This window comes from Camelus dromedarius, chromosome 8 (assembly GCF_036321535.1).
Source record: "Camelus dromedarius isolate mCamDro1 chromosome 8, mCamDro1.pat, whole genome shotgun sequence".
Taxonomy (NCBI): Eukaryota; Metazoa; Chordata; class Mammalia; order Artiodactyla; family Camelidae; genus Camelus; species Camelus dromedarius.
The window spans coordinates 76215462-76233833 of NC_087443.1; the positions used below are offsets into that span (position 1 = coordinate 76215462).

Here is an 18372-nt window from a genome sequence, read left to right on the forward strand (position 1 = left end):
ACCAAGGGCTGCAGGGGAAGAAGCCGGGATTGGCAGCCCAGCGGAGGGAGGCTCTAATCTGAGTCAGAGGCACAGTCCATCCTCCCAAGGCTGTAAATCCTGAACAGACACTCCCATGAGCCAAGCAAGCATGTCCGGTTTGCCTCTTTGTGCTAAAAGGGCTCAGGGTGGGCGAGAGCCTTGCACAGCTGCCCCTCACAGCCCAACCAAGTTAACCCTGACACACTCACACCTGGCTTCCTCATCTGCGTAATGGAGCAGATGAGAACTTCCCTCGGGGGTTGCTGGGAGGTACAAATAAAACAATGGCTGTGCAAATCTTCTGTAAATTACCAAGTGCCATGTAAATGAAAACCATTTCTTTTTTTACCCGGTATTCCTTTAAAAACAAACAAACAAACAAACAAACAAACAAACAAAAACCAGAAGGGAATAGAACTGATTACCAGGAAGTGACTTCAGTAAAGCAGAAGGGTCGCTCACTTCCCGCGAGCCTACATCCTGTCCGAGGCAGCCCCTGGCAGGAGGCTTCTCTCAACCACCTCCTTTTGGAGACCATCGTTGCTGTAACACAGGTGTCCATGACATAGGTGAGGCCACTGAGTCTGAGCAAGATCACGCGACTTGCCTGGCGTCACACAGGCAGCAAGTGATGGAGTCTGAAGTCAAATCTTTCTCCTTCCAGTGCCTGAGCTCTCTCCGTGGAATCAGTGAAGACCACTCAAGCGAGGACAAGCAGAGGCTGTTCATTCGGGGCTGGCCATAGCAGGGAGTCAGCCACCGTCTCTCGCATTTTGGCAGAGATTCAAAGGCAGGCAGAGAAGCAGAAAGCTTTCCAGTGGAAAAAGGGGAGGCCTCAGCTGTGCCCCGATGGGAGGCTGTTGGCCTGGGCAGGCTGGAGGCAGACTAGTGAGAAACCGAGCATCCTATGTGATTGGGCATGTTGGACTGTCTCTGGTTAGCCCTAACTAGGAGGCACGGACAGAAATTAGGGAAGGTGTCAGTTATTGATCAAGTCTTGGCCATTTTGGGTTGATTGTTAACAGGGGTTATTGTCTGGCTTCTGAATTATTATGAGAGACAGCAGTCTGACTTCCTGCAAGTCTGACTCACAGACAGCAGGCTGGTTTCCGGACTGGTTGCTGCCGAGTGTGGGTCAGAATCCTATTTTTATATATGATCTGGCTGCCGTCTATTTGTATATTCAGCTTCTCACTCCCTTTTACCACCTGACTCAAAACCCAGACCTTCACAAAAGGACACGTTCCTTTACTAGGGTTTTAGATCACATAATTTAACTTTATTAATTGAAGTAACTGAACAAGACAGCAAACATTGTTGGATGGTTCTAACCTTTCTGTTCCCCGAAAGAAGTATCTTGAAAAGTTCTTTATTGATCAGCTAGAAGGTGTGAAGCAATGTTTTGAAACAGTATGCTTCTGTTTTCTGCAAAGGCAAAATTATCCAGGGTTACTGATATGGACTCACCACGCTGACAGTTCCCACTCAACAGTGTGAACACAGCAGCGTCCATGGGTCCCCAAGGTCAGCGTACTGAAGCGTTTTATACTCACTTTAGAATCCTTGACAATGATTGCTGAGTTAGGAGGTGGAGCCCAGTGACAGCTTGAGAAGTATTAGAAATAGCAGACCATTTGGTGAGGCTGTCCACAAAGGACCTCAGTGCATAATGGAACATCTGAAAACTGGAGCTGAAAATACCCCAGCAACACGGTTATTCTTTTTAGTCACCATTTAGCATTTTGCCTTTTGGTTTCTAAAGTTCCAAGACAGACTAAAATAGAAAAAATATATGCAAAAATGTTCCCGAGTTCAGTATTGCTGATGGGTTGGAGATGCTAACTTTTGCATCCCAGAGACCTGAATTTGAGCCTTGCATCAGTTAGGAGAATGATCTGCTGCGTATAAACTAAACCCCCAATAACTGAGGCTGAAATGAGGTGGGTTGGAAATATCCAGAGAAGGATAGCTGGGGACTGATATGGCAGCATTTTGGTATCTACAGGCTCTAGGCTTGGCCATCCTCAGTGCTTGGTTTCCATCTTCAAGGTCAGTGTCGAAGATGGCTGCTGGAGTGCCAGCCTTCATGTCTCTGTTCCAGGCTGACAGAAGAAGGAAGGGGAAAGAACAAAAAGGTAAGCCCTCCTTTTAATCTCATTTCCTGGAATTCTCATTTACATCCTGTTGTCCAAAGTTTATAAACGTGGACAACTTAAAAATATAGCCTCTTCCTTGTCCCTATTATTAAACCTTGAAAATAACCCTTGAATGTACCCAGGGTTCGGTTGCTGAAACATGAAGGGAATATCAGGTAGACCCTTAGGTTGAGCTCTCCAGAAGCAGTTTCAGAGATGAGGACTGGTGTGGAAGGGATTTATTGGGAAGTGGGTCCAGGAAAACCAGCAAAAGTGCAGAGACCTTGGATCGGGAATGAAGGAGTCTAAGCAAGGGTGTGATGTAAGCCAAGTCCCACTAGGACTTCCGGGGAGAGTGTATCATCAACTCAGAAATGTCCTGCTCAGGGTTCAGGGAGTTGAAGAGTGCTTCGCACGCACACCCATCACTCAGTGGGGAGGGGATGCTCCAGGGGAGCATGTGCCCCAGGTATTGTGGCTCGGCAAGAACAAGCAAAGTGAGCCCCAAAGCTTGAGAGCAGCCCTCTACCTAGAAAGACCATTGCTGGCTGTTGGAAGTAAGAGCTCATCTATGAGCAATCTTTTGTTTGTCCATTTGTATATTCTGAACTCAGATCGAGTAGGAATTGTCTGCCTACCAGGAAAGAGAAGAATAGTTTGATATTTGGTCCTGTGAACTTCTGTGAACCGGGGCTCAGATGGCAGCATTGAGGGCAAAAGCCATCTATGGAGACCAATGTCTGTGTGTCTGTAGTTCAGAAAGAACTTTATCTTTCATTGTGTATTTCATGTTTTCCTATCTCTGCAGGTATTAATAAACTAAATTACAAAGTCTCTGAAATTTAAGGAGTAAGGATCTGATTGGTTTATAGAGATAAACACTTACAGAAATTATTTCCTGGTGGGGGGAGGGTATAGCTCAGTGGTACAGTGTGTGGTTAGCATGCACGAGGTCCTGGGTTCAATCACCAGTACCTCCATTCAAAAAAAATTTTTTTAAAGAAATTATTTCCTGTAGTTACTAGGAAATAAGGACCTTAAACTCATAATGCTTTAAATATGTTGGCTGAAGCTAACTTAGAAGCATTTTAGGAATCCATATAATTAAGATGAATCTTTGGCAAATGAGACTAGTCCAATAATTTTGATTTGATAAAAACAGCTATGTCTTCTCTGATTGATTAACACTATATACAATAGGAGCTACATTTTATTCTACAAGGTATTTTTTTTCTTAGACTGATTCCCATTTACTTGTCAAATAAGCTAACATTGTCCCTAGTTAATGTTTAAGGCTATGAAAAATGTGAATTTGTGTTCAACTAAATTGAGTCATTATTCTGACAAACTGTATGTCAACAACAATTGTGTTTTGTAGCGTCAGCTTGTAAATAATTTCTTGGCTCTTTAAGTAATTTAAACCCTTGGACTGATTTTAAATTGCATTGACTAATGGATAATCACTGTGTGCCTAGACCATTTCTAAGGAAGATGAATGCTGAAACATCGATAACTAAGCATAGTTTTGAAACCTATAGACCTCTGCTTCGTATTTTTATATTCATTGGGCCATATTCACGAACGTGTACCTCTCTGCTACTTTTAGAGATTCTTTAAGGGTATGAATGGTTAGAGAAAGTTGCTAGGTTAACTTATGAGCCCCACTGTTTGCTAAAATGCTGGGGTGTGACACAGTTCTCAATTATCCATCCTGCGGTTTGCTGGATGAAAGAGAAGTTATTTACTTTGCTTAAAAATCATAATTGATATAATTGGTTGGGTCTATATTAGAAGCAACAGTGATAGGAAAATATAGTTATGAGCAAGCTCTTCTTTTTTCAAGGAAAACAGCAATTCTGCCCTAAAGCAACATTTCTCAATTTTTTTTTTTTGTCTCCAGGTAACTTTATCCTCATAAAAGTAACAGAGGACCCCCAAAAGCTTTTGATTTTAGAGCTATAACTACTGATGTTTTCTGAATTGGAAATTGGAACTGAGGATTTTTTAAATGCTTATTTATGGAAACATTTGAAGAGAACAATGAAGGCATCGCGCGCTAATAACACCTAGTATTATTATTAAATTAGTCCTGCCCTCACAGACCTCTGATATCTGTCCTTACGTGTCAGCTTATTCCAGAACATGAAGGAGCTAATGAAGGATAAACTTTAAAAAGCGAATTTTATTTGCCTTGGTTTTTAATAGTTGAATTCAGGAACTCTGACTGAGTCTCCCTGCTTTGAATGGCTATATAGTTATTTGCATACATTCAGTAGGAACCTGGGCACCTTTTCACTAGGATATAATTGGAAAAATTGCTAAAGCAACCAAGGTCTCATCTGGAATGTCATATTTGAAAATGATGCTTTTTTAACCCCGTGTGACTATGTTTTTTTTTAACGCTTTATTGAGGTATAATCTACACCATGCAATTCACTCATTGCAAGTGTATAGTGCAATATTTTATCAGAGATGTTCAGCCATCACCCCAGTCAATTTTAGAACATTTTCATTACCCACCAGATGAAACTCCATACCCCTTAGCCATCACCTCCACCCCATCTCCCCAGCCCCCCAGCAACAACTCATACACTTTCTGTTGCTGCGGATCACCCACTGTTCTGTGGATTTGCCTATTCCAGACAGTTCATACAAACAGGATGCCTACAATATGTGGTCTTTTGTGACCAAGTTTTTTCACTTAGCATTATGTTTTCCAAGTTCATCCAGGCTGTAGCATGTATCAGGATTTCATTCCTTTTTATGGCTGAATAATATTCCATTGTATGGATAGATCACATTTCATTTACTCATTTAGCAGTTGATGGACCCTTTGGATGGTCTCCACCTTTTGGCTGCTCTGAATAATGCTGCTGCGAACATTCCCACACAAGTTTTGCGCTGACGTGTTTTCATTTCTCTTGAGTGTTTACCCAGGAGAAGAGCTGCTGGATCATATGGTAACTCCAGGTTTAACATTTTGAGAAACTACCAGACTGTTTTCTAAAGTGGTTGCACTTTTCTCTAAACATAGTCCACTTTTGTTTCTAGATCTTTTTGATGCTAGATTCTAAGCATTTTAAATATATTAACATTGATCGAATCTCCACAACAACTCTAAGAGGCAGGGATGACTAAACCCATTTTAGAAATGGGAAATCTCAGAGCGATGAGGCACCTTGTTCAGCATCACTCAGACAGTAAGAGTAGTGGGATCAAACTTAAGTCCCTCTCCCCAAAGCTCCATCTCTTCCCTCTCCATCCCACTGCGCCACACCCCCTCCAGGAGATGCAGAGACCAGTGGGCTCTTTCCTTCCTCCGCAGGCCTGGGGGTGCCAGGGGAAATTTCTCCATGGGGTTGAAAGGTTTCCCTCTTCTTCTTGACCCAAAGAATCCCCTGCCTGGGCAGCACCCAGCTGTTAGGTTATCTGAAGAGGACAAAGAGCTTTGATGGCAAAAAAGCATCCAGAATCAAGCCCAACAGCTTCTTTGGGGCTTTGTGACACATTCTATCTTAAGTTTCTTACTAAGTTCCTTACAAAGAGATTCCCCCCATCTTTTTTCCTCCAATTTCTGAAATGCATCCTTGGCTCCCAATACTTCCATCAGTGCCTGGGGGAAGGATCTGCTCCCAACAGAGTCAGGGCAAGACTGCAGGGCTGCTCCAGGAACTTTTGACAGTGTTCCAAGAGGGCAGAGGAAAAAGAGCATTGCCCTGAGAGTCCTGCCTCTACCGTGAACTGAACAACTTTGGATACTTAGTGCACCTCCCTGGGCGTCAGTTTTTCAATCTCTAAACCCAGGGGATTGGACTAGCTCAAGGATGGAAGCTTGACGCATCACTGCTGTCACCCCTTCCCATATGCACAGCAGACATAGCTAATCAATTGTGACATCATTTCCCATTGACCCAGGACTCTGCCTCAGAATCCTTCTTAACACAGAGCTCCAAGCAACCACTACCAATAAATCAGAATTGGCCTGCAAACAGAAACCTGGTTTCCGTTCTTGGACTCATTGACCTTGAGGTGCCCCTCAACTCTAAAGACCTGTCACTCCCCTCTGTACATACCAGAAGGCACTGGAAGACTTTCCCATGGGCTGCAGCTCTGATTTCTTTTTTTCTAATTTTGCCTGGACTCCCTGTGCCTTGGCTGGGAACTTGGAGCTGTGTTTATGCAGCAGGAGATAGACTGACAGAGGAAGACCATGGCCTCAAAAGAGGTTGTCTGGTACCCAGAGCTCAGCCACAGAACCAGGCCGTGGGGAGCCTGTCTCTGGCAGCTTTCTGGCCAGTCCTGTTGGATGCAGCTTTGTGGGTGGCAGCGACCCCAACCACTGCGTCTCCTGCACTGGGTATGGGGACACCAACATGAAGTGGCATGGAAATTTGAGCTTCTCCTGGCGGGGTGGTGACCACCAGTGCCAATTCTGAGTCTGCAAACCTGGGATACTTCCCTGGCCCAGCCACCTACCCACAATACCACATAGACACAACATCATTCATACCACATCATGATTTATACGTTACAAACACACGTAGTTTTAAAGCTGTTCTTAATGCCTTTGTTATACAAAGACTGAATCAATCTTGGGGTTTCCCATTAAAGTCATAGAAGCTGAGCTGTGCTCACCAAAGGATCCTGATTTAAGCATCTTCCGAATTGTCTTTTAACAGAAAACACAGGTGGCATCAAAAAGAGTAATGCTGCAGTGGCCACTGGCGCCTTGAGTGGGAGTATACGGATAAACAGATGGAGGCTTCTCTGCTGGAAACAGAGGTTCTGGGCTGCTTTTACACTGAAGAAACATTCCTCACTGCAGAAAGTTCTATTGGATAGCACAGGTATAAAGCAGGGGTCAGCTAACGATGCCCCGGCCTGGGGGGGGGGGCGGCAAATCCAGCTGCCACGTGTTTTTACAAATAAAGTTTTACTGGCACACAGCCACGTCCATTCATTCATGTGTAATGTCTGCTTTGGGGCTACAACAGCAGAGCTGAGTACTTACGACAGAGACTTTATAGCCTGAAAAGCCTAAAATATCTCTTATCTGACCCTTTATAAGAAAAGTTTGCCGATCTCTAGCGTAGAGTGCCAAAAAGTGGCACGAGGCTCTTTCCTGGGAAGATGCTCACTGGCATCCGCAGGAGTTACTGGCGGGTCCCAGGTGTCAGGACGATATCACCCCAGCACACGCCTTTCCGGAGAAGGAGGCCAGGAACGAGCAGCTGTCAGCACCACTGCGGAGCCTGACGGGGAGGCAGGATGCTCCTCCCCAAGCAGGTGCCTTCTCTAGGGTGACTGATGGCAGAGAGATGCGATGGGCGTGGCGTTGGGGTGGCTGCGAGTCTACCCAGGAAAACCACACACTACAAGGCTCTTACTATTTGCTTTCTTTATTTTTCTAGTCTTCCCAGGTCAGTGAGGCAGCAACACGAATAAAAAGTGAGACACATTGTTTTCTTGCTCGGCGATGCAATAACCCCTCCCACACTGATGCTCACAGATAATTCTAAGAGCTTTTCATCAAATGGAGCCGAATCTAGAGGGTCTGGCATCCCACACACCAAAAATAACTCCCAGAGTGATGTCAGGCCAGCTTAGGGGTGCTCGTTTCCAGGAAAGGAGGAATGTATTGTTACAGCCTCCTTCCAGCTCTTTTCAAGTCCTCTCAGGTCAAAGAGGAGAGCCAGGTTAACTGATCTGGTTCCTTAAGAAGGCTTGCATCTCCTGCTCTCCCCGTCCAGGGAACCCCTAGAGCTACTGTAGCAGCAGGGAGTTTGGGGGGTTCTCCGTGGACCCAGCATGCATGCCACAAGCCCCAGTGCCCGCTTGCTGCCCACTCTCACTCTTGAATTATTTCAGCCTTTCTCTCCTTTTATGAGCATGATCCTTTGTTGAAAGGGAAACTAAGCTGATTCGAGAGGCTGACTAATGCTCACTTGGTAATGTCTCTATTGTCAACAGACTGCAGGATTTATTTGCAGCAGCTTGGAATGTCCCGGGGCCAGAGAGGGTAGATTCTCTTAGAATGCCCATGGGCATCTCAAATGGTCACATGTGGGACAGCAGAGCCCTGGGAATGCTGCTGCCATTGTAGCCGTGCAAATTGCAAATGAATAGGCAACTCTTGCTGTCACGCAAACAGGAGAAGCATCAGTTTCCCTTGTGCAGCCAGGACGCCTCAACTGGTAAGCTCCTCTCTCTCTCGACTCCCAAGCTGACTTGCTGAATTCTCTCACCCTCACCAGCCCTCCTCTGCTGCTGTGTCCAAGTTATTTGGATAAATGGGAACAAAGAAAATATCCTAAGCCTCCCCTCAGGACCAGCCTTGCAATGCACACATTCCCCCAGGCCTTCTTGAATTACAGAGAAAACAACAAGGAGTTGTTGTAGTCCTCTACGGAGCTACAACCAGGGTGGTTTAATTTGCAGGGGTCCAGGACATGACTCAAGAGTTGGGAAGTCACCAGTGCTGTCGTCTCTTCCGCCCCCGCAGCTTCAGCCGCCTGGCTGGCAGGCTGATGGGCTGCTTCCGGAACTTCTCCATGATCTCTCTGATCCTGGCCATGTTGGTTTTGCTGAGTGTGAAGTCGCACCTCGTGGCCCCCATGTCATAGCCGACCATGCAGTTCTTGGTGGATGAAGTGAAACCTTCTGCCTTGGCTGTGACCACATACTCTCCAGGGTTCAGGAGGCGCCAGTAATCCCCATCATTGGCTGTGAAAAGAAAGCAGGGGAATTCAGAGCAGCTCTTTTCTAACACAGATACCACCAGCCCTGTTATTCCAAGACCAGCCTCCTGGCCAGAGAGAGACTCGTAGGCAGGCAGTGTGGAATTTAAGCCCCTGCAGATGCAAATTCTTAGTGCATTTTGGAAGCCAAGATGTTTTCCTTTTTGGAAGCCACCTTAATGGTTTTAACAGGAAGGGGATTGGGGTGTAGGCTCCCCGCAGTGTTAATACACATGAGCAGAGATGGAGAAATGATCACTAACATTCCTTTCTCCGTGACAATACACACCATTCATTAAGAACTTGAACTCCTAAAAGCTATGCCCTCTCCAAAGAATGCCATCTTGAAAAGCCATCTGTGCCTGGCTTCCCGGCTTCCCTTAGCTTGGCTATAAATATAGAATTGTAATTTAGGGGAGGGGCTCTTCCCTTCTGAAAAAGAGAAGGAAAAGACAACATAAGATGAGGGCCAAATGACCTGAGAGGAGGCCCTGGTGACCACACCTCTCTATGGTCTTCCATGAAGAAATGGAACTGCAGGAGCAGCTGCAAGTAGATGCTGCCAGCAGAGCCCCCCACAACCCCCCCAGTTACACCACTGGTCAGTCACCCAGCAGGCCCCTCGTGGGACCCGTGTCCATCCTTAGCTCAAGGTTAGGTCCTTGTTGCATAAGGCGGGGCTCTAAGCCAAGGCCGTTCCTTCCCAGGGGGCTTACACCTGCTGAGAGCACTTGGACCCCTGACATTATAGAGGCTGTAAGGAAGAAAAGGAGAGATTGACCCCCACCAAGGACGTAGCACACGGACAGGGGAGGCAGGCACGGATCCACTGAACCCTCCAAGCTGAGCTCTGACGTGGGCTGCACCACGGTCCCCTTTTCTACGTGAGGAATCGGATGCTCAGGGAAGGGTGACGTCCTGCACAAGGTCACATGGCCGGTTAATTAGCTGGTCTTCCAGTGCCAGGTGTGTTTTCTCTCATCACGATCAGTCCTGAAAGGCTGGATTTGATGAGGTGCTACGTAGGCCGGGGCAAGGTGGGCTTATCTAAACGAGTCCTGAAGGCTTTGAAGGGATGGAAGCGAACTGTGTGTGTGCGTGAGAGAGAGAGAGAGAACATGTATCTCCCACGTACTCGTATATAACACTCTGACGCACCATGTGTAAATTCACGTCCCAATCTTTATTCGTCTGAGACGCCCCAGGCAATGCAGTGAGCTCATGAGAGCACAAGGTGTCATGAACAACGAAACACGTAGGTGGCTGTGTGCCACACGGTCACACAGTCTGCGACCTGGTCAGCAGGCCTCAATGCAGGAGCCCCAGGAACACAGCACAGGCAGTGGCTCCCTGTATTTCTCAGCAGTGCCCCGTGTGTCTTCCTTCAGGGGAAAAGCAAGCTTCTCAGCTAAATAAAGTGCCACTTGGTGGCTTTTCAGAAGCCGAGAGCCACGTCCAGCAGTCTTTGATTTGCAATCAGACGGCCTAGGCCTCCGGGGGCAGGCACCCCCTGAGACCCCTCTCCGGGCTCCCAACTCGGGGGCAGACCTGCAGGAGATGCCCCTTCACACTCCAGGCTGGCGGCCTGGGTGTGAGCGGCCTCCTCGTCCCGGGCCGGCCCTTAGGCTCCTCAAGGCCTCCAGTTCACTGCGTGTTTCAATAGCACGTCCTCCATTAATGCCCGTTAGACTGAGCGGGATGAAGACAGACAAACATGCAAGTATCAGTCCCGATGCGTTATCAGCATAAGAAGTTGAACGTTTCCCCACAAACACTGCAGAGGGTTAGTTAAGGCCACCTGCCAAAGGCTGTCCATCTGCTGGACGCCCCTGGAGCTGAGACCTCGGTGTAAGCACTCACCCCAAGGGCACATTGAGGGCAGTTTGAAACCCCCCAGGGAAGGCGCCACCTGGGGTCTCGCCCAGGGAGGTGTTTAGGGAGCCAGAGGAGTGAAAGAAATCCATAATTAAGAAATGTTTTTCAGCACCACTGATGCAAGTTTACGTTGATAAGAAAGCTTTGTAATTCTTTTTCTCCTCATCACAGCAGAAGGTTCCTCCCGGCTCTTCCCCAATCATCCCTCCTTTGCTGTGCACCTGTCAGGTGTGTGTCCAAGGGGGAGTGGTCCATGGAGCTGGCACCACCCGGCACTGGTGGGCAAAGGGACAACCCAGACCCTAAAGAATGTCCATTCATTAGCAGGTCAGGTGAGTGTCCCCCAGACAAAGGATAGTCATGTGATCTCAGCCAGGTGTCTGGGCAACATATTTATGTGCATTTAGAAAGCATCCTTGCTAGTGTCTCTCCCTGTGGAATTCCACTGAATACCCCTGTTTATTTTACACAAAATCCCTCCTGGAATAAAACTTGTCAGATCACATAAGCCTCAGACGGAAATCAAGGCAAATTCAGAGCTTACGTCGAGCACTGAAGGCCGCTGAAGCCAACAAGATAAAGAGCCACGTGTGAAGCTGGGGACTCCTCTGTGATGAGAGCGCGCTGGGAGATTATTTACGGGGGAATAAAGGCAGAGGGAGCTGCATTTCCCATTAGCTCATCAAAACCGTCTCCTTGATTTCAGGGGCTTGAAATTCCGAGCTCATTAGGCAAAGCCGCGCTCGGCAGGCTTGTGGGGCCCTGGGGGCCTTTTTCCCCCAACTCCGTTCATTTTCTCACATGACATACAAGGCACTAACAGTCCAAGGAATGTTTCAGGCTCTTTTACAAGTCACTCTTTCACAGGAGCTCATTCATAATGTTTAGAATACACATCCCGTGCAGAACCAGCTCAAGCGGCCCGTTTCCTTCATAATGATCACCTGCACCTCGCGTGTCGGGCCCATGACAAGTTTTGCAATCTGCATTTGCTGAATTAAGGAATGAACAAGTGAATGAACGGACAAATCAGTGTGTGCCTCCGAGGTGTTACTATGTCCCCAATGCCACGCTACCTGGTGTGAAGCCTCGTGGTCAGTGGCTGTAAGACCCTGAGGACAAGTGGCAGAGATGGATGTTCAGGAAGTATGGCTGAGTGAGGAAGCAGGCAACTACCTTAAAAGAAGGCGATTCATGGCATCACAACGCCGTCTACCGTCGTGCGGCATTTCAGATGCATTTCCCTCGTTTACACAGTAACTGGCCTTCTCTGCCAGGCACTCGGGCAGGCAGCCCGGCCCTGAAGAACACCTGGGCCAGGTCTGCATCCCAGGCTCCCCCTGTCCTAATGTCCCAGAGTCTCTGCTTCCTCGCAGGTCACGAGGGATCATTTGGGGAGGACAATGTCTTCATGCATGTGAACAGCTTGCAGAGAAAAGGCCCCTTCTCTCTTTCAGGGGGAACAGCATGGGACAAGGGGAGGGCACTGCATTGAGAGTGTCGAGCCCTTGGCTGAAATCCCAGCTCAGCCTCTCACTGTGCACTTCTGGAAACACCGTGTAATGACCAGGGCAGTTGGCCGCCCCAGCACAGCGTAGTAGGCTCTTAAATCAATAGGTACAGGTCTGATCAAGTCAGTGTCAAGTTCGAGGGTGTCTGCGGGCTGAAGAGGTCTTACTTATGGCAATCACGATTTCCTTTTTCCTTCCTCTTGCTCATGAGTCTGTTCTCCGCACCTGGCGGGGACCTGCCCTGGGTTAAATGAGGCCCCGCTCCCCAACCCCCTGAAATGGTCTACATCCTACTACCCAGAACCTATGAATTGACCTTATTTGGAAAAATGGCTTCTGCAGATGTAATTAAGGATCTTGAGGATGAGATTTTCCTGGATTATGCAGGTGGGTCTTAAATCCAACGACGTGTATCCTCATCAGAGACAGGAGAGGAGGAGACACAGGAGGAGCCACGAGAAGACAGAGGCAGAAACTAAGTGATTCAACCAAGGAAGCTCAGGAATGTCAGAAGCCACCAGAAGCCGGAAGAGCCAAGTAGGGATCCTCTCCAGGGGCTCCAGGGGGAGCACTGCCTGGCTGACACCTTGATTTCGGACTTCCGGCCTTCTAACTGGGAGAGAATAAGCTTCTGTTTCTTTAAGCCACTCAGTTTGTGACATCCATTGGAAACTGATGCAGGGCTCGTCGCAGCTGATAGCAAAGCCGAGTACCCGCCCCTGACACAGAGCTCCCCAAAGCCTACCCGTCCTCCGTGCAAGAAAGCCCCCACGTGTAGGTTTAAACATGCCTGCAGGCACACCGTCTCCACCAGAACTCTTGCTGATAATCAGATTTCAGCACCCAACCAGTTCTCTTCCTCGTGCATCTGTCACTGCATCGTGCTGCAAACATCATCCACGAAAGCCAAGGTCAGCATTTCTTCCTTTCCCCCAAGCACACCAAGTGCCATTCCAGGGGCACAAGGGAAATCCTGGGCTTGTTTTCACATCACTTTCTAATCGGCAGAGAATATGGCAGCCGTGGTGCAGGTGCTCAGAGTGTCTGCGGGCTGCTTCCCAGCCAGCATGGCAGCCCTGGAGTGAGCAGGGAAACCGCACACAGCTGTTCAGACTCCCGGACCCCAGCCCCACTCGGATCCTAAACCTTCAATGGGTCCTCCAGCCTCTATGAGCTTCTGGTTTTCATCCAAATAAGGGCCAGAGGGTAGCCGGAAAGCACAGGCTGAAACCCTTGCTGTTTCCAGGGTCTCCGTGGAGAGTCAGAGGAAAGACACAAGTCAGGTCCAAGTCAGACATTTCCAGGCCTCAGCTTGTAGTTTCCCCCCGAGTAAAACACTTCGAGAAAATGGCATTTCCTACCGAGAAACAGTGCACACACATTCACAGTTACCTGTTCGGATGTCATGGTTAATGCCTTCTACCGAGATAACGGCATTTGGAATTCCTTTGCCATGCAAATCTCTCACCAAGCCTTTGATGCCGCGGTGAACCTGTTCAGCAGACATGGGGAGAAACAGGTGAGCTCACCAACTGACTGGCTTGACCAACCACACCGTGAACAGGACTATAAACCTAACACCAGCCCAGTGCCACCGAGAACCCCCATGAAGCTACGTCTGGCTTGAAAGCTCCCTGCCTCTTAGTGGATTTGGTGCGTAAATTTCTGTATTCCTTTTGGGCCCATCTACTGGAAAGTCTTCTACTGGAGTTAAAACATTCCAGAGGTTTAGAAAGTATTAGGATCCAAGATGGTTCATAAAAACCACGTTCAGTAAAAATGGAATTTAATTTTTATAGGCACATTTATTTTGACTTTCCAGTACTATATAGACACAATACCTGGGCTTAACGACTGAAGAGTCAAAGAGCAGAGACATTTCTGCAAAGTACAGCTCAGTCTGGAGGCCCCGTCCTCTGATGAGCTGTGTCACACGACACCCACCAGTGCGGAACCTCGTGCCTGCTCCCCATCAAAAGATCCAAGGTGACAGACCATCGATTCCAGTGACACTCTTTACACATATTACTCTGCCTGGGCATTTTATCCATTGGAGGCTCTTTGGTTAAGTGGGATTGTCACTTTAGAATGACTAGGGCATTCTCTCTCTGCAAATATGAGACAAAGAAAGAGACTTCCTGCACAAAATTCCAGAGTGGGGATGGAAAGCGTGCTCACGGCTTCCCAAGAGGGAGAAGCAGGGTCACACCCTTCTGTGCCAGGGAAGTGCGTGGTGGGCTGCACTGACTCCTCCCCCGGGACCCTCACGGATCAGACTTGGATGCCAAATCCCAGGGCCGATGTCTGCCACCCGGATGGAGGTGCAGGTACCGGGAGGCTGGCAGCCCAAGCCACTGGCTGAACGCTTCTTCTGACTCATCAGCAAAAACCTGGGGAAGAAGGGGCAGCCTCCAGGTACAGCCTCAGCATCATGCTTCCTAACGGATGGGAGTCACAGTAGAATCACAGGAAGTTCAACATTCATTTTTGTTTATTTCTCTGGTTTCTGTGAGTCTATTCCTTAGCAGGGCATGGATGTTATTTGGTTAGTTTTAGCACCAAAATAGAACCAGTTTACTCAATGTTACAAGACAGGTGTGTCCTTGAGAACAGGAGGAAAGGAGGGCGCGTGAGGTTCCTAGTGAACACAGCAGGGCTTCCTCGGTGGCTACAAGCAGAACGTTAGTGGGCACCTCTTAGAACTGGTCCCAGGTGACCACCTGCCACCTGCAGTGGTGACTCTTCAGCCTCAGGGTTTTTATGGACTGAACTGTGTCCCCCACTAAATTCAAATGTTGAAGTCCTTACCCCCAGTACCTTAGAATGTGACTGTATTTGGACATAGCATCTTTAAAGGGCTGATGAAGTTAAAATGAGCCATGAGAGTGGGCCTTACAATCTGACTGGTGTCCTTACAAGAGGAAACTTGGACACAGGGACACCAGAACTGTATGCACACAGACCAACTGAGGACACAGAGAGAAGGTGGGCATCTGCAAGCCAAGGAGCGAGGCCTCAGAATGAAACCAACCTACTGACACTTTAATTTTGGACTTCCAGCCTCCAGAACTATAATTTCCATTGTTTAAGTCCCCCAGCCTGTGTGTTATGCAGCCCTAGCAGACTAATACAAGGGGCCTGGGCATGGTGGCTGGACACATATCACCCCTCCTCACAGAGCAGCACCCTAGCACCCTGGAAGGAGTCTCACTCATCATGAAGCACTGGGAGCAACTGACATTGACCTAAGAGCTCACGGTTCCTTCCAGCACTGGAGATGCCGGGCCAGGATGACAGCCGCAGTCTGAAGCACTGACTTCATTCCTTAGCCAGCCCCCATCACAGCCGTGCCCGCATCGTACCTGCTCCATGAACACGATTAAGGACTCCCGGTTATTCTCCCACTCCTCGGGCAGCTGGCTCTCGTGCGGGTATTTATCACAGCCCACGTAGATGGACAGCTCGAAGCAGTTTGTGTGAAGGTAGCTGAAATCGTTGAGACCTGCCAAGCCAACCGGAGAATGTTTTAACCGAAACGGTGCTCAAAGTGGCCCTGGGAGATAGCAAGAACATTCAAGAATGTGATTCAGAAGAATTCATTGGAACAAGGAGGTCTCAAGTATCTCCTTTAGACAAAAAAAATCAATTAGAGTAGCCGTTGGGGGATGGAACCAGGGCTGAGAGAGAGAAAATGCAGGTGGAATGGTTTAGGGGGAAGCCTATGTATGAGAAATTCTTTGACAAAAGGAGGGTGGAAATAAGTGTTTTTTCAGATAAAATTATTTTTATTTTATTAAACTCAGTTTTAATCCTATTTTTAGAATAAAGGCATCATTAATAGTATCGATGTTTTGTGTTTAATTAAATTGAGCTCAGTAGTTAAGCTGCTCTCAGCAATAGCTCTGCAACTGTAGAATAAAAACTGTATAGTTTTCTATTCTAATTCATAAAAATTGCTACGCATACCACCGCTTACTGAGTGCCTTCCATAAGCCGGAAGCCATCCTTAGCTCTCTGCATCCCAGGTCACTCACTCTTCATCACAAACACAGCAGAGAGGTTTTACAAATACGAGAATTGAGGCAGAGAATGCTGAAGGAATGTATCCAGAATCACACGTCTGGAAAGAGTCAGCGTCTGAACCCACGTGTGTGTAACGCCCACACCTGTCTCATCACTGCTCGGGGGACTGAAGGGCAGATCCGCTCATCGCTCGGCTCAGAAGCAGACAGCCTCCAGCATCCTGACACGACCACAGCAGGAGTTGGTCCCTGTGTCAGTTTCTTAGGGCTGCTGTTACCAGTGACCACACACTGGGTGGTTTAAAATAACAGAAAATTAACCCCTCCTAGTTCCAGAGGCCAGAAGTCCAAAATTCAGGTGTGGGTAAGGCCACGCTCCCTCCAAAACCTCCAGGGGAGGAGCCTTTCTTGTCTCTTCTGGCTTCTGGTGGCCCCTGGCCTTCTTGGCTTGTGGCCACATCACTCTCATCTCTGTCTCTGTCTTCACAGGACCTTCTCCTCAGCATCAGTGTCTTCTCTTCTGTCCCTTATAAAGACATTTGTCCCTGATTTTAGGGCCCATCTGGGTCACCCATGATGACCTCATCTTGAGAACTTAACTTACAGCTACAAAAGACCCATTTTCCAAATAAGGTCACACTCACAGGTTCTGAAGACTAGGAAGTGGATGTAACTTTTGAGGGTCCCCTTCAACTCACTACAGTACCCAGTATTTGCAGAATGAATAAATGAATGTCTGATGGCATAAAGTTCCAGTGGCTGTCTTCCCAACATTTCTGTTTTTGGAGAACAGGATGATTAGCAAGAACACGCTGCTGGTACGTTCTGTGTAACAGCCAGGAGGTACTCCCCCGGCAGAAGGCGCCTCCAGCATCCCCTCCATGGGCTCTGAAGATCAGGGGTAGAGGGAGTCAGGTGGGCTGGTCTCCCTGTGTTGACTGGGAGAAAGAGCAGGTCCTCCTGCTCGTCCGCCAGCCTCGGTGCCCACCCGTCCCGTCCCCTGCCCCTCCGCTTTGTGCTCAGTGATGCGTTCCTCAGCACGGAAGTCACAGCTTTGGGTGTCAAGGGCAATTCTGTATCAATCTTCCGCCTAATGGATAAAGCCACAGAAGAAATGGTCCAAAATTCACGGCCCCTTTGTCTACCAGGTTCCAGACTTGAACCATTCACCTGTCATCAGCCATGGGCCTTTGATCACATCTGTGATACAGTAAGGCCAGTGACGGCAGTGGGATACAAGGGGTGGGATGGTGCCAAGTTAATGGAAAACCCTTCCAGGGCCTGGTCTGCTTGAAGTAGGTAGGTCAAAATGCCAGGTTAAGTCATCCAGTGGAACCCGAGGTGTGGAATGATGGAGAGCCGGGGGAGGACCACAGACACGCACCATTTGCTTTAAGAGTGGTAGATAATAAAGGATATCAAACTATATACATGTGGAAGAAAACAAAAGGTCTGTGAGCCCAGACCTCCTAGGAGGGCTGGACTCCTCTGCACACGCACAATTCTCATGACCCCAACCTTTGAGGCCTTGCTACTACTGGATAAATAAATGTGATATTAAAATCCCTGGAGCGGTCCTGCCATTTCGCAGCATGTCTGTGTCTTCAAAGACCAGGAGGGCTAGAAGAATCGGCAAAATGATGAGACAGCAGAAGAGCAGTGGGAAAGCTTGGGCCAGGCTGCCTTTAAAGCTGAATTCCAGCCCTTTGGTGAATGTTGTGCAGCTGAGAATCCTTAGTGAGAAGTGGCTTCAAAAGTGAACCGTGTGGGCAGGAGCCATGGGGTGACCCAGATAGCTCTTCCCCGGCCTCGGGTCCTGGCGGGGACCGCGGGGCTTGCTTTGTGTTCTCTCTTCACCTGGAGTCCTGCTCTTGTCACAGCTTCAACATGCAACTCGGGGCCGCGCCTTCCTTGAAGCTCTGTGCGCCCAGTGCTATCACGATACCTGCCTTCCTTGGTGGGGAGAGGACGTGGGATGGCAGCCGACACCAAGAAGGTCCCGCATCCCTTTGGAGTTGAAGCGCATACACTACAAACGATGTGCCTTTTGAGCTAGACTGAGCCTGGCTGT

General features: G+C 48.3%; 1 protein-coding gene across 1 annotated transcript in view; it reads right to left on the reverse strand.

Annotated features, from left to right (window-relative positions):
• Window positions 1-7539: 7539 nt before the first annotated feature.
• CPXM2 (carboxypeptidase X, M14 family member 2) overlaps window positions 7540-18372 on the reverse strand; it is a 117845-nt gene continuing 107012 nt past the window's right edge. The window contains exons 12-14 of the mRNA XM_031461941.2: window positions 15642-15781; window positions 13672-13771; window positions 7540-8879 (exon numbers count right to left, since the gene is read on the reverse strand). Coding sequence (XP_031317801.2) covers window positions 8626-8879; window positions 13672-13771; window positions 15642-15781 — 494 coding nt within the window. The 3' untranslated portion in view covers window positions 7540-8625. The remainder of the gene's footprint in view (window positions 8880-13671; window positions 13772-15641; window positions 15782-18372) is intronic.